This window comes from Corythoichthys intestinalis, chromosome 6 (genome assembly GCF_030265065.1).
Source record: "Corythoichthys intestinalis isolate RoL2023-P3 chromosome 6, ASM3026506v1, whole genome shotgun sequence".
NCBI classification, from domain to species: Eukaryota; Metazoa; Chordata; class Actinopteri; order Syngnathiformes; family Syngnathidae; genus Corythoichthys; species Corythoichthys intestinalis.
In genome coordinates this window covers 48,492,875-48,506,946 of record NC_080400.1, presented here as the reverse complement: position 1 = coordinate 48,506,946, position 14,072 = coordinate 48,492,875, and the positions used below count along the sequence as shown (strand labels likewise).

At 38.6% G+C, this 14,072-nt stretch overlaps 1 protein-coding gene across 1 annotated transcript in view; it reads left to right on the top strand.

Annotated features, from left to right (window-relative positions):
* Positions 1 to 2,840: 2,840 nt before the first annotated feature.
* blmh (bleomycin hydrolase) overlaps positions 2,841 to 14,072 on the top strand; it is a 32,944-nt gene continuing 21,712 nt past the window's right edge. The window contains exons 1-6 of the mRNA XM_057839569.1: positions 2,841 to 2,989; positions 7,240 to 7,437; positions 10,158 to 10,267; positions 10,388 to 10,529; positions 12,303 to 12,391; positions 12,485 to 12,577. Of these exons, the coding sequence (XP_057695552.1) occupies positions 2,980 to 2,989; positions 7,240 to 7,437; positions 10,158 to 10,267; positions 10,388 to 10,529; positions 12,303 to 12,391; positions 12,485 to 12,577 (642 nt within the window). The 5' untranslated portion in view covers positions 2,841 to 2,979. The remainder of the gene's footprint in view (positions 2,990 to 7,239; positions 7,438 to 10,157; positions 10,268 to 10,387; positions 10,530 to 12,302; positions 12,392 to 12,484; positions 12,578 to 14,072) is intronic.

The window sequence follows — 14,072 nt, the reverse complement described above, 5'->3', positions numbered from 1 at the left end:
AAATACTTTTGCCTGGATCATGTCTCCAATAGTTAGTATTACAGCAAAGTTAGCGACTATAACAAAAATACATTTAGGATGTAGCACATACTGTAAATACTGAGAAACATTTAGCAATGTAAAAATAGATGTAGTGAAAAGATACTAAACAATGACAGCTGTGGAAGTGAAGCGTCCACCAATATAAAATCACCCATAGAGCAGTAACTATAACATGGTGAGAAATGTGCAAACTAAGCAGTTATTATGCAATGAAGTGGTAGTAGTTTGAAATACAGTACTGACAAGTGTTCTATACTGCAGTGGGGCAAATAAGTATTTAGTCAACCACCAATTGTGCAAGTTTTCCTACTTGAAAAGATTAGAGAGGCCTGTAATTAGCAACATGGGTAAACCTCAACCATGAGAGACTGAATGTGGGGAAAAAAACTGAAAATCACATTCTTGGATTTTTAAAGAATTTATTTCCAAATTAGAGTGGAAAATAAGTATTTGGTCACCTACAAACAAGCAAGATTTCTGGCTGTCAAAGAGGTCCAACTTCTTCTAACGAGGCTCCACTCGTTACCTGTATTAATAGCACCTGTTTTAACTCATTATCAGTATAAAAGACACCTGTCCATAATCTCAGTCAGTCACACTCCAAACTCCACTATGGCTAAGACCAAAGAGCTGTCGAGGGACACCAGAGACAAAATTGTAGACTTGCACCAGGCTGGGAAGACTGAATCTGCAATAGGTAACGCTTGGTGTAAAGAAATCAACTGTGGGAGCAATCATTAGAAAATGGAAGACATACAAGACCACTGATAATCTCCCTCGATCTGGAGCTCCATGCAAGATCTCACCCCGTGGCGTCAAAATGATAACAAGATCAGGGAGAAAAATTCCCAGAACCACACGGGGGGTTCGCTAGAGAGCATTTGGATGATCCAGAAGAGGACTGGGGGAATGTGTTATGGTCAGATGAAACCAAAATAGAACTTTTTGGTAGAAATACAGGTTCACGTGTTTGGAGGAAAAAGAATACTGAATTGCATCCGAAAAACATCATACCCACTGTGAAGCATGGGGGTGGAAACATCATGCTTTGGGGCTGTTTTTCTGCAAAGGGACCAGGACGACTTATCTGTGTAAAGGAAAGAATGAATGGGGCAATGTATCGAGAGATTTTGAGTGAAAATCTCCTTCCATCAGCAAGGGCATTGAAGATGAGACGTGGCTGGGTCTTTCAGCATGAAAATGATCCCAAACACACAGCCAGGGCAACAAAAGAGTGGCTTCGTAAGAAGCATTTCAAGGTGGCCTGGAGTGGCCTAGCCAGTCTCCAGATCTCAACCCGATAGAAAATCTGTGGAGGGAGTTGAAAGTCCGTGTTGCCCAACGACGTCTGGCAGTGCAGGATTTGAGTCCCTGGCAGCGCATTGTGTTACTGATAGTAGCCTTTGTTACTGTGGTCCCAGCTCTCTGTAGGTCATTCACTCGGGCCCCCCGTGTGGTTCTAGGAGTTTTGCTCACCGTTCTTGTTATCATTTTGACGCCACGGGGTGAGATCTTGCATGGAGCCCCAGATCGAGGGAGATTATCAGTGGTCTTGTATGCTCCCACGGTTGATTTCTTTACAGCAGCCTGGTGCAGGTCTACAATTTTGTCTCTGGTGTCCTTTGACGGCTCTTTGGTCTTGGCCATAGTGGAGTTTGGAGTGTGACTGACTGAGATTGTGGACAGGTATCTTTTATACCGATAATGAGTTAAAACAGGTGCCATTAATACAGGTAACAAGTGGGGCCTCGTTAGAAGAAGTTAGACCTCTTTGACAGCCAGAAATCTTGCTTGTTTGTAGGTGACCAAATACTTATTTTCCATTCTAATTTGGAAACAAATTCTATAAAAATCAAACAATGTGATTTTCTGTTCCGTCCCCCCCCCCCCCCATTCTGTCTCTCATGGTTGAGGTTTACCCGTGTTGACAATTAAAGGCCTCTCTAATCTTTTCAAGTAGGTGAACTTGCACAATTGGTGGTTGACTAAATACTTGCCCCACTGTAGATGAAATTGATTGATTTTTTTTTTACCATTATTAAAACAATCGGACATTGTAAGCAGTTACTTACAATGTTACTCATTCCTATATTACATTACTACATTATTACAGGATTCTATTCAACGAAATACTATTTTACTTGTACTTGTGTAAATTTGTGGATAACTACTTGAGTATTATTATTTAGAAGTAACGCTCCCGTTACTTGAGTACATTTTTGGATTACTACTTTTTTTTTCTTTTTTTTTTAATATTATTTAGAAGTAACGGTACTCTTACTTGAGTAAAATTTTTGGATAGTCTACCCACCTCTGACTGTCACCCCTCAAAAAATTTCACTCACTATATACCTAGGCTCCTAAACTGGGTGAGTCTAGGCCAGCTGGGCATGACCATCTCTTGGAAGAGTAGTAACCACTGCAATATGGCTGGCTGCAGAATGGGCGTTGCTACATCGTGATTTACTAATGAATCCAGGTAAGATGTGTCCTAATGATTCCATTTAGGAAAAGTAGTTCTCTCACTTTATCGATCCCAAAAAAAAACGTGTTTTATTTTGTTTAAAAAATGTAATGCATATTTGGAATTTCGTGTCCTTGTATAGTCTATGCCTAATCTGCCTGTACCGCTATGTAACATTCACAATGACGCCATACTCTGATAAAATATCTTGAGTGAAGTTTCTCCCAGTAAACAGTAAACACAGTGACAAAAAAACAGATGGGGCGGAGAGCCAAATCCACAGTCGTAAATGGATGTTTTCCGCCCACATCCATAATCAGAACTACTGGACCGGGTGAATAAAAGCGAATACTCCGCCTCCCCGTTGACGTAAAAGCACTGTGGTTGACTGACGTCGACAAAGACCCGGCGTTTGTTATATTTTACGTTCCGTTGACATTTCACACTCAACGCTTTTTCAAGTCAAAGAAGATATGGAAGTTGGTAGGTGTACTGCCTATTACTCCTGCTTGCGTGCCGATTTGTTTCTTTTACTGGCTCTATGTGCTTGACAGCTTCAACGTGACAACTGAGGAAGCTAATAGGCTAAATTAGCATTCTTCAAGCTAGCTTGTTTCTCAAATACGGCGGCTTTGTCCCGGCCAATTTCACAGCTGTGTACATATTAGAAAAACTGTTCTAAAACCCATTATTCAGAAGCATTTGAAGACAAGAACTTTTTAAATCCGTCCGAGTTAATAGTTTCTATCGGCGTTTCGCAGGAGCTAGGAGCTGTCCAATGTGTGTGACAGAATAAAATCTTTACGTTCTGTGTGTATATGGATCTCAAACGTGCCAGACGCTGCTGATGTGTGAAAACACATTCCTCATCTTTTATTATCGCTTAATTAGTCCTACTGTCCCGGTTAACTAATCGCGATTCCTGTCTAATTAACATAAGAAGATTGGGTCGCTTGTCACTGTACTAGTTCATGTGGATTTACTCTTACTGAACTGGAGTAAACTGGTTTTTCGCCAAAGCGTGATCTTAGCCTTGTATTTGCCAAAGATTCTTTTTGCGAGTTCCCATCCCACTGATTAGGTTTTAAATGCCCTTACCCTTCGGTAAACACGTTGTGCTTGCTGCTTGTTGTCCTCCTATAGGATTACATGAAGGCATCCCAGCGACTGTGGATGGGGATCTACACCTAAAACTCATCATCAGTAAACAAGCTTCTGAACTGAAAAAATAGTCTATCCCTTCACTGTATTCACCCACTTGATCCCAAATTTCCCCAGATATTTAAATATCCCGACCAGGTGTCAGTAGTACTTCCTTTGAGGTAATCAATAGTAAAATTAATAATTGATAGGTTTTTTTTTGTCACTGTTGTGACCAGTGTGTTGAAATGAATTAAGTGATTATCTTCATAAAGGTTTCAGCAAAAAAGGAAGCTGTGGCAAAACCTGTATGTGGAAAGTTGCAAGTCACTCTGCAGCGCTGTACTTGGCCTCTTGCCAGTGAAAACCACTTGGATATAAGCAAGGGTCACAACATTGGTAGGGACAATATAACGGCATAACCTGCATGTACACTTCTTAGTGGGAACGGAGCATTAATAAGACCAAACAGGTAAGGTGAATGGGGGTCAGGGCTACATTTCTCACGAATATGGGCCTAATTAATTGATAGGCTAAATGATCAATGCAAAATTAATCTGCATTGACTATAATTTCATGTGTAGTAGTTCAGGTGATACATCGATCGATTCAAACCTTTGCATCCAAAACAAACATTTTGAAAACTTCAGAATAAGCGTCTGGATTTTATTAGCTAATTTAAGTTGCAATATTTGAACATAACTAATATTAAAATACACAATTACTACAAATTTGTATATAATGTTTTAACTAGCAAGAAATGCAAAAAAATAAACATTTGTCTTAAGACCACTCAACATTGTCTGTCTAAATAAATAAATAAAACTGAAAAAAACTTCTTGGTCAGGGTTTAACAAAAATCAATAAAAATGTAGCCTTCCTTCAGGTAAAACACTACTGTTTTTGTCCACAAGCACAGCAAGACTCAAAAAAAAAAAAACTTTTTACCTCAACTATGATTGATGTATGGTTATCTTAAAAAATGTCTGCATATGCTCCAAATAAACACATTTTAAATAAATAATTTAGAAAATAAATTAATACATATACATTTTAAATAAATGCAAGTCATCAGCCAATCAAACGTGCGTTTGAGGGGAAAAATGGACTGGCACATTCAGCTAGTGAAAACGGGTAAATGTAAGTAATGGTAGGGCCTAGGGGTGTGACCAATTATCGAAATGGTGATATGTCATGATACTTTGTATCCCAAAAGGTTATCGATATGCTCCTGTCAAGAATCGAGATATCGTTTTAAAAAGTTGTCAATGTTTTTTTTTTATTTTTTATTTTTTTTAAAAAAAGGAACCATCAAGTTGCTACCAAAATCTTCCACTGTAATAGTGTCTCAGTTATCTCTAAGGCTGCCATTGACAGTGCTCGACGCCCAATCCAATTAGACTGGGAGCGTTCGTTCATTCAAAACCAGAGCATTCACGGTCATTCGGTCCGATTTTCAGGGCATTTACAAGTCACTTGCTGTTCATTTTAGGGTATTTACAGGTAATTTCCTGTTGAGTTTGAGTCACTGCCTGTTCATTTGGGTGACTCTCAGGTCACTTCCTGTTCTGTAACTCAAAATAAACAGGAAGTGACCCATAAAATACCCCCAAATCAACAGGAAGTAACTGAAAATCAACAGGTAAATGACCTTAAATGGCCCAAAATTACCTCATTGCCGCATTGGCTGCCACTGACGGCCATAGACGTTCAAATGGATTAGACTTCGACTAGCGATAAACTCAATTCACAGCAGAAACGTGTTTGTCTGTTTATTAGTTGTTTGTAGAAAATCCTAGAATGATTTCCTGACCAATGTATCGATAACCGTTGTATCGCCATATTGTCAGATCATCGTTATCGTGAGCTTCGTATCGCAATCGTATCGTATCGTGATGTACCAAGAGGATCCCACTCCTAGTAGGGCCAATTCTATTCTTACAGTATGTAGGAAGACAGTCTAAATTACCTATATTATTGAAGTCATTATATAATGCGAATAAGGTTGCTTACAAGTTGGTGGGGACAATTTGAGCATCCTGAAAAGTTGGTCGTGTTATGTCCCTATTGTCCCCATGCAAACCTACCCCCTTGGATATAAGTTAGATTTCTCTTCTATTCTATTCTATTCTATTCTATTCTATTCTATTCTATTCTATTCTATAGAATATTTAGTAGAGGTGTGCAAAATTTCCGATTCTTAGATTATTCGCGATTCGGCCGTGGAAGATTCGAGAACGATTCACAAACATCCAAATTCCGATTATTGAAATATGCGAAGTAAAGCGGAAGTACACGACACTCAGCGCGCAGTAGCTAAACATCATGCTTCCCATTACCCGGCCCCTCGGGTAATGCCAAAGCTCAACTCACGGCTATAGCTCAACTCATGCAACGAGATAAAAAAACACAACAACATACCTGACTGCTGCCGAAAAGCTGCTTCAAAAGTACATCCATATAATGTTACGGTGGATATCATTTATATAGGACTAGATGCAATATAGATTTGGTAGTGTTAACGGCACATCTACAAAAAGCTAGATGCGGGCATTATCAACGGCCGCCATCTTAAAGCAGTACACTTCCCTGCAAGGCTGTTGTAGCGAACCTTCCAAGCAAACCTAATTAACTTTTTATCTAAAATACTCCTAAATCGGTAAAATATTGAATTGAATCTATCTTTAAAATAGTTTTAAAACTTTCACATGTCGAAAGTAGACAAAAGGGAAATTATGGAATAACGGGAGCAATTTTAACAAATTTAATGGTTGATTCACAACATTAAATTAATTGAATGTAGTTTAAAGCTGCTGATACAGAATGGGGACTGGAGTTTTTTATTTAATGTTCTTTTTGTATATTTGTTTACTGCTATATGTTAACTTGATACTGAAATAGTAGTGTGGTTTAGCCTGAGAGTATTTTTGAACAATTTTGGAACTAATGTACAAAACATTAAAAAAAAAAAAAAAAGAAAGAAAAAAAAAAGGAGGGGGGTGCATCAATAATCGTTTTATAATTGAATCTGAGCCTCTGAATCGTAATCGTAATCGAATCGTTAGGTGCCCAAAGATTCCCAGCTCTAATATTTAGATATATAGTTATAAGATATAAGTAAATATGAGAGTGTCTCATGTTGTCCAAGGTCAGAAATTGAATGTAGCTGACAGTTGAACCATATCTTTGACGGCAAGCATGGCTAGTCAATGATCCATTCATTTAATTAGTTCATACATTGCGTAATGTGTATTTTTTCAACATTTCTTTTCCTTACATCTTGTGCTACCTCTACTATAATTACACCACAATTATACTGTTATTGAACATCTTTGTAAAACGGTTTTATAGATTGCCAAATCTTTCATTTTTTTAATGGAGCCTCTAGTCATAATTGTCTTCAAAATACATCTCAAGATTTAATAGGAAATTAGTGTTTGATAAACGGCAAACGGTAGGTAAACGTTTTTGAAATACTGTATAGCCTCCTAATAATATAGCATTGCTGCAGTGTGGCCTCCAGAAAATGACATGTTCTTTGACTGTTTTTAATATGTCACCCAATGATTGTACCTTATGATGCCGCTCTCCAGGTCTTAGTCGGGAAAAGGCTGCCACCTTTCTAAAGCGCCTTCAAGCAGAGCCTCGCTACCTTTTAGCGCAGAATGTGTCAACATGCACCGACCCAATGGAAGTTTGCCTACACCGAAAGACTGTCCAGGATACTGTGCACATCTTTGAGCATGCTATCCCTGCAGAGGGCAAGCCTGTCACCAACCAAAAAAATTCAGGTGGTTATTCCATTCTATTCTTATCTGAATTCATTATTATTATTATTCACTTGAATCACTAGAAGCAATGAAAGATTGTCATCCTTTTTAGGTCAGTGTGACAGAATCCAACACAAGGTACAGTGCCTTGCAAAAGTATTCGGCCCCCTTGAATCTTGCAACCTTTCGCCACATTTCAGGCTTCAAACATAAAGATATGAAATTTAATTTTTTTCTCAAGAATCAACAAGTGGGACACAATCGTGAAGTGGAACAACATTTATTGGATAATTTAAACTTTTTTTAACAAATAAAAAACTGAAAAGTGGGGCGTGCAATATTATTCGGCCCCTTTACTTTCAGTGCAGCAAACTCACTCCAGAAGTTCAGTGAGGATCTCTGAATGATCCAATGTTGTCCTAAATGACCGATGATGATAAATAGAATCCACCTGTGTGTAATCAAGTCTCCGTATAAATGCACCTGCTCTGTGATAGTCTCAAGGTTCTGTTTAAAGTGCAGAGAGCATTATGAAAACCAAGGAACACACCAGGCAGGTCCGAGATACTGTTGTGGAGAAGTTTAAAGCCGGATTTGGATACAAAAAGATTTCCCAAGCTTTAAACATCTCAAGGAGCACTGTGCAAGCCATCATATTGAAATGGAAGGAGGATCAGACCACTGCAAATCTACCAAGACCCGGCCGTCCTTCCAAACTTTCTTCTCAAACAAGGAGAAAACTGATCAGAGATGCAGCCAAGAGGCCCATGATCACTCTGGATGAACTGCAGAGATCTACAGCTGAGGTGGGAGAGTCTGTCCATAGGACAACAATCACACTGCACAAATCTGGCCTTTATGGAAGAGTGGCAAGAAGAAAGCCATTTCTCAAAGATATCCATAAAAAGTCTCATTTAAAGTTTGCCACAAGCCACCTGGGAGACACACCAAACATGTGGAAGAAGGTGCTCTGGTCAGATGAAACCAAAATTGAACTTTTTGGCCACAATGCAAAACGATATGTTTGGCGTAAAAGCAACACAGCTCATCACCCTGAACACACCATCCCCACTGTCAAACATGGTGGTGGCAGCATCATGGTTTGGGCCTGCTTTTCTTCAGCAGGGACAGGGAAGATGGTTAAAATTGACGGGAAGATGGATGCTGCCAAATACAGGAACAGTCTGGAAGAAAACCTGTTGGTATCTGCACAAGACCTGAGACTGGGACGGAGATTTATCTTCCAACAGGACAATGATCCAAAACATAAAGCCAAATCTACAATGGAATGGTTCAAAAATAAACGTATCCAGGTGTTAGAATGGCCAAGTCAAAGTCCAGACCTGAATCCAATCGAGAATCTGTGGAAAGAGCTGAAGACTGCTGTTCACAAACACTCTCCATCCAACCTCACTGAGCTCGAGCTGTTTTGCAAGGAAGAACGGGCAAGAATGTCAGTCTCTCGATGTGCAAAACTGATAGAAACATACCCCAAGCGACTTGCAGCTGTAATTGGAGCAAAAGGTGGCGCTACAAAGTATTAACGCAAGGGGGCTGAATAATATTGCACGCCCCACTTTTCAGTTTTTTATTTGTTAAAAAAGTTTAAATTATCCAATAAATTTTGTTCCACTTCACGATTGTGTCCCACTTGTTGTTGATTCTTGACAAAAAATTAAAATTTTATATCTTTATGTTTGAAGCCTGAAATGTGGCGAAAGGTTGCAAGGTTCAAGGGGGCCGAATACTTTTGCAAGGCACTGTACCTTGGAATGATTTAATTTAATATTAAAAGCCACTTATTAATTTTCATTTGACAATAGAAGCCTGTCCAAACAAACAAACAAAAAAAGACTTTAGGTTATTTTCTTTCTTCAGAACGATTTTTGAAAGAAATGTTTAAAAAAACAAAAAAAATCTCTTTTCTTAAATTTGATCATAAGTATGGATCATAATTTTTCTGTAATAGGAGCATATCATAAAGATCACCTCATAACAAATACAGGGTAATGGAGTTTCATCTTGGTAAAGTCATCCACCAGATCATCCATGTTGAAAGATTTAACAAGAGAGAACAGTAGAGATGGGCATCAGATGGGGTAGTCCAGTTTCCTCCCACATGCACAAAACATACATGTGACGTTAGCTGAAGTTTGTAAAAGTTTGAACTTTGGAACATTTTTATTATCATGAGTGTCAGAAAAGAATATAACCATCTGCCTTAAAACTTGAACCCAATAAATGGTTTACTGCTTTAATGTGAAGCACATCCTTTAGTAGGGATGTGGAGCAAAAGCTCGATATACTTTATTCATCACAGTTCTTACCATATAAGTGTACAAACAAACTTGACTGTTGCATTGTGAAACACAAAAATGTGTACTTAGACCTAAATTTGACCCATACAGACATTCCTTTTCTTGTGCCCAGAGTTTTGACTTACTAATTATTGCGACGCCAGAGATGTTATTCCACTTTAGTCAGTATACCACCACAGCATTGGAATAAGCCATATACTGTAAATCCCCTTCCCCCAACAAGTTCCCCCCATCACACATACACACTTAGACAAACCTCAAAGGTCATCCATGATTTTTACAATATGTGTATACATATTAACATTGGAGGGTTGACTGCATTTTCACTATAGTTCAGTACTTACAAGTACGATGTTGTGTAATTGGAATTTATTTGAGGGTCATACCAAAACTAACATGCCTGTACATTTCCTTCTCAACCAGGCAGGTGTTGGATCTTTTCATGTCTCAATGTCATGCGACTTCCCTTCATGAAGAAGTTTAACATAGAGGAGTTTGAGTTTAGTCAGTCCTATCTCTTTTTCTGGGATAAGGTGAGATTTGGAAGAGCATGTATTTCTATTTTTTCAACATTATAAGAGGATATTTCACTTCCCAGATAAGCTTTCTTTCAAAATAAATATCACACCTTTTTTACCATTTCTCCTGGACAGATTGAGCGGTCGTACTACTTCCTTCATGCCTTCGTGGAGACTGCACAGAAGAAGCAGCCAATGGATGGACGGCTGCTACAATTCCTTCTTTTCAATCCAGCTAATGATGGAGGACAGTGGGATATGTTGGTCAATCTCATTGGTTAGTTGACCTTCACATTGTAAAAGAATGATGTTACTATTATAGCAGTTGTCACTGGTTATTTATCAAAGGATTAAATATTATACACACACACACACACATAGATGAAGCCATCCTTGATAGACATTTTATGTAGCTTCCTCAGAAAGTAGTTAGCCTTAAACTAAACAACTCTCGGCCAGCCTCATTGGTTACAGTGAGACAACACAGTTAGACTGGCACATGACAAATATGGATACCCATCTTTGGCTTTGATCGTTGCAATTAGATGCACCAAGAACTCAGCCACCAAACATTTTTGGCTCAAACGTTACTACTGACTGAAAGCGTGTTTTCAGTTTGATCGGAAAGCCTTATAGGTCATTGAAATAACATGAACACAAAGTTGTGATAACTTAAGAAAAACACTGCTGATCGGAAAGCCTTATAGGTCATTGAAATAACATGAACACAAAGTTGTGATGACTTAAGAAAAACACCACTGATTGGAAAGCCTTATAGGTCATTGAAATACATGAACACAAAGTTGTGATGACTTAAGAAAAACAACACTATATCTGAAAGGTGGCAACTCACTTTTTTTTACTGAAATCCGAACAAAACTTGAGCCAGACGTCATACAGTGGTACCTAGACATACGATCACTTCGACACAAGATTTTTTCGACATTCGACGTAAAATTTGACTCTCCTTTTGTTTTACATCCGTCGACATGGTCTAAATACGATGATCTTTGACAGCACTGCAGTTTCTTTCCGCAAGACGGACACACGGCCTATTTTCTTGTGAGAGAAATCAACATGGGTTCCAACAATGTTAGTGCAGGTGGTGAAAAAAAAAAAGGAAAAAGGTGATGCTTACCATTGACATGAATATGGATATGATAGAAAAATATGAGAGTGGGGTGCACATCCGTGATATGGCTCAACAATACAGCCGTAGACTGTCTATCTCGGCGGTCCTTTTCCGTTCGCCAGTCTTTATAAATTTAGGTGGCTATTATTATTGTGATGAAATCGCCAGCTTCGCCAGGTTTCTAATCATTTATTCCGTCAACTTGTACAACACAACACGCCTAGTGTCCCCTGCAACAAGTAAACAAAATGAAAGTAAAAAGGCTCACTCCGTCAAATCAGCCACGCGATGCGTTCAGGTACACCACGCATACAAATTTGCCACATTAGAACCCAGTTTGTTACATTATTACAGAAATGATTGCTATTATTATATTATTCCAATTTTTATTCATAATTTATTTGTTTTGCTCTTTGATATTGATAGTTGCAATAGTAACATCATTATTTATTAAGAATTTAGTGTAGGTTTTCAGGCTGTGGAACGAATTAATGGAATTATAATATATTCTTATGGGGAAATCCTGCTTGAAAGACGACCATTTCGACTTACAAACAAGATCCGGGAACAAATTAACTTCATATATAGCGGTACCACTGTATTGGCCAACAGGCATGCACTCCGGGTGTGTGGACTGTTCCCACGTAAACTATGCAGCCAAACTGCTTTAGAAGCTCTCTGGCCAGTTTCAGCAGTGCCATATCTCTATGAACAGTGTTCACTTGCTGCCCAATAGAATCCAGGACATGAGGGCCTAGATTTATGAAAAAAAGAGTGAAGTGGCCGTTCAGCGTTCGTGGTGGGTGGGTCCATTAAACACGGGAATACACTCAGTTAACTATGATAATTACTTAAATGTTTTTACTTTAACAGCATTAGCATGAATATTAACATGGTATTATTTTGTTTTCTACCCAGAAAAGTATGGTGTAATACCAAAGAAATGCTTCCCAGAGGCAAACAGCTCAGAGGACTCCCGCAAAATGAATGGCCTTCTTAATCATAAGGTGTGCATGTATTCAGTCAAAGAACAACTAATTATTCCTGAAATTGCTCTTGGAACAACTTACTCTTGTGTATGCCCAACTTTCTTTTAACAGCTAAGAGAATACTGCTACAAATTGAGGAGCTTGGTGGACAATGAAGTACCTCAATCAGAAATTTCCGATGCCATCAACACCATGATGGAGGAGGTATGCACACAAAACTTTTGTTCTGGCTCCCATTTTTCGTGTGCTGCATTCAAAGATTATGACGGTGGTGTCCAAACTGTTCCTCAATGTCCAAAGTGAGGTCAGGTTTTTGTTCCAATTGATCCAGCACAATTTAACTCATGAGGTTTCTAATGAAACAAGCAGCATCTAACTGACACTTGTAAGATACCAGGGTTTTGATAAGGCCTTCTCTTGATCGATTAAAATGAAAACCTACACTCACTGCGACCCTTTGTGGAATAGTTTGAACGCTTGAGATCTTAAATTTTAGTACATATAGGAGTGGCCATTTCCTTCAAATATTGTTCACAATTCTGTCTGAATCTGTGCTAGTTATCTATCCCATCTCACAGCTGTGACATACAGCATCAAGATGCAGATTAGACAGCATTAAAATGCAAAGTTGTGCCTTGGGCCTTTAGTTCGTTTTTCGCCGTTCTTATTGAAGATTCTGTCAGCAGAACGTTCCAAATTTTTTTGTCCAGCAGTTTTATAACTCAGCCAGTAGAGGGGGCTGTTAGATAATTGTTCACTGAAAGTAGTGTGATTAGAAGTCTAATAGTAATTTTGAGAATGCCCTCAAAGAATGATCAGTATTATTACACTACAGTTTATGAAAAATCAGATAATTATTGTTAAACCTAGACTCTTTACACATTTTTTTTTACAGTGTATGTGTGAATGCGAGTGTACAGTGGGGCAAATAAGTATTTAGTCAACCACCAATTTTGCAAGTTCTCCTACTTGAAAAGATTAGAGAGGCCTGTAATTGTCAACATGGGTAAACCTCAACCATGAGAGACAGAATGTGGAGAAAAAAAAAAAAAATCACATTTGATTTTTGTCAAATTTGATTCGTTTGATTTTTAAAGAATTTATTTCGAAATTAGAGTGGAAAATAAGTATTTGGTCACCTACAAACAAGCAAGATTTCTGGCTGTCAAAGAGTAACTTCTTCTAACGAGGCTCCACTCATTACCTGTATTAATGGCACCTGTTTTAACTCATTATCGGTATAAAAGACACCTGTCCACAATCTCAGTCAGTCACACTCCAAACGCCACTATGGCCAAGACCAAAGAGCTGTCGAACGACACCAGAGACAAAATTGTAGACCTGCACCAGGCTGGGAAGACTGAATCTGCAATAGGTAAAACACTTGGTATAAAGAAATCAACTGTGGGAGCAATTATTAGAAAATGGAAGACATACAAGACCACTGATAATACTGAATTGCATCCAAAGAACACCATACCCACTGTGAAGCATGGGGGTGGAAACATCATATTTTGGGGCTTTTTTTTCTGCAAAGGGACCAGGACGACTTTGATCTGTGTAAAGGAAAGAATGAATGGGGCCATGTATCGAGAGATTTTGAGTGAAAATCTCCTTCCATCAGCAAGGGCATTGAAAATGAGATGTGGATGGGTCTTTCAGCATGACAATGATCCCAAACACACAGCCAGGGCAACAA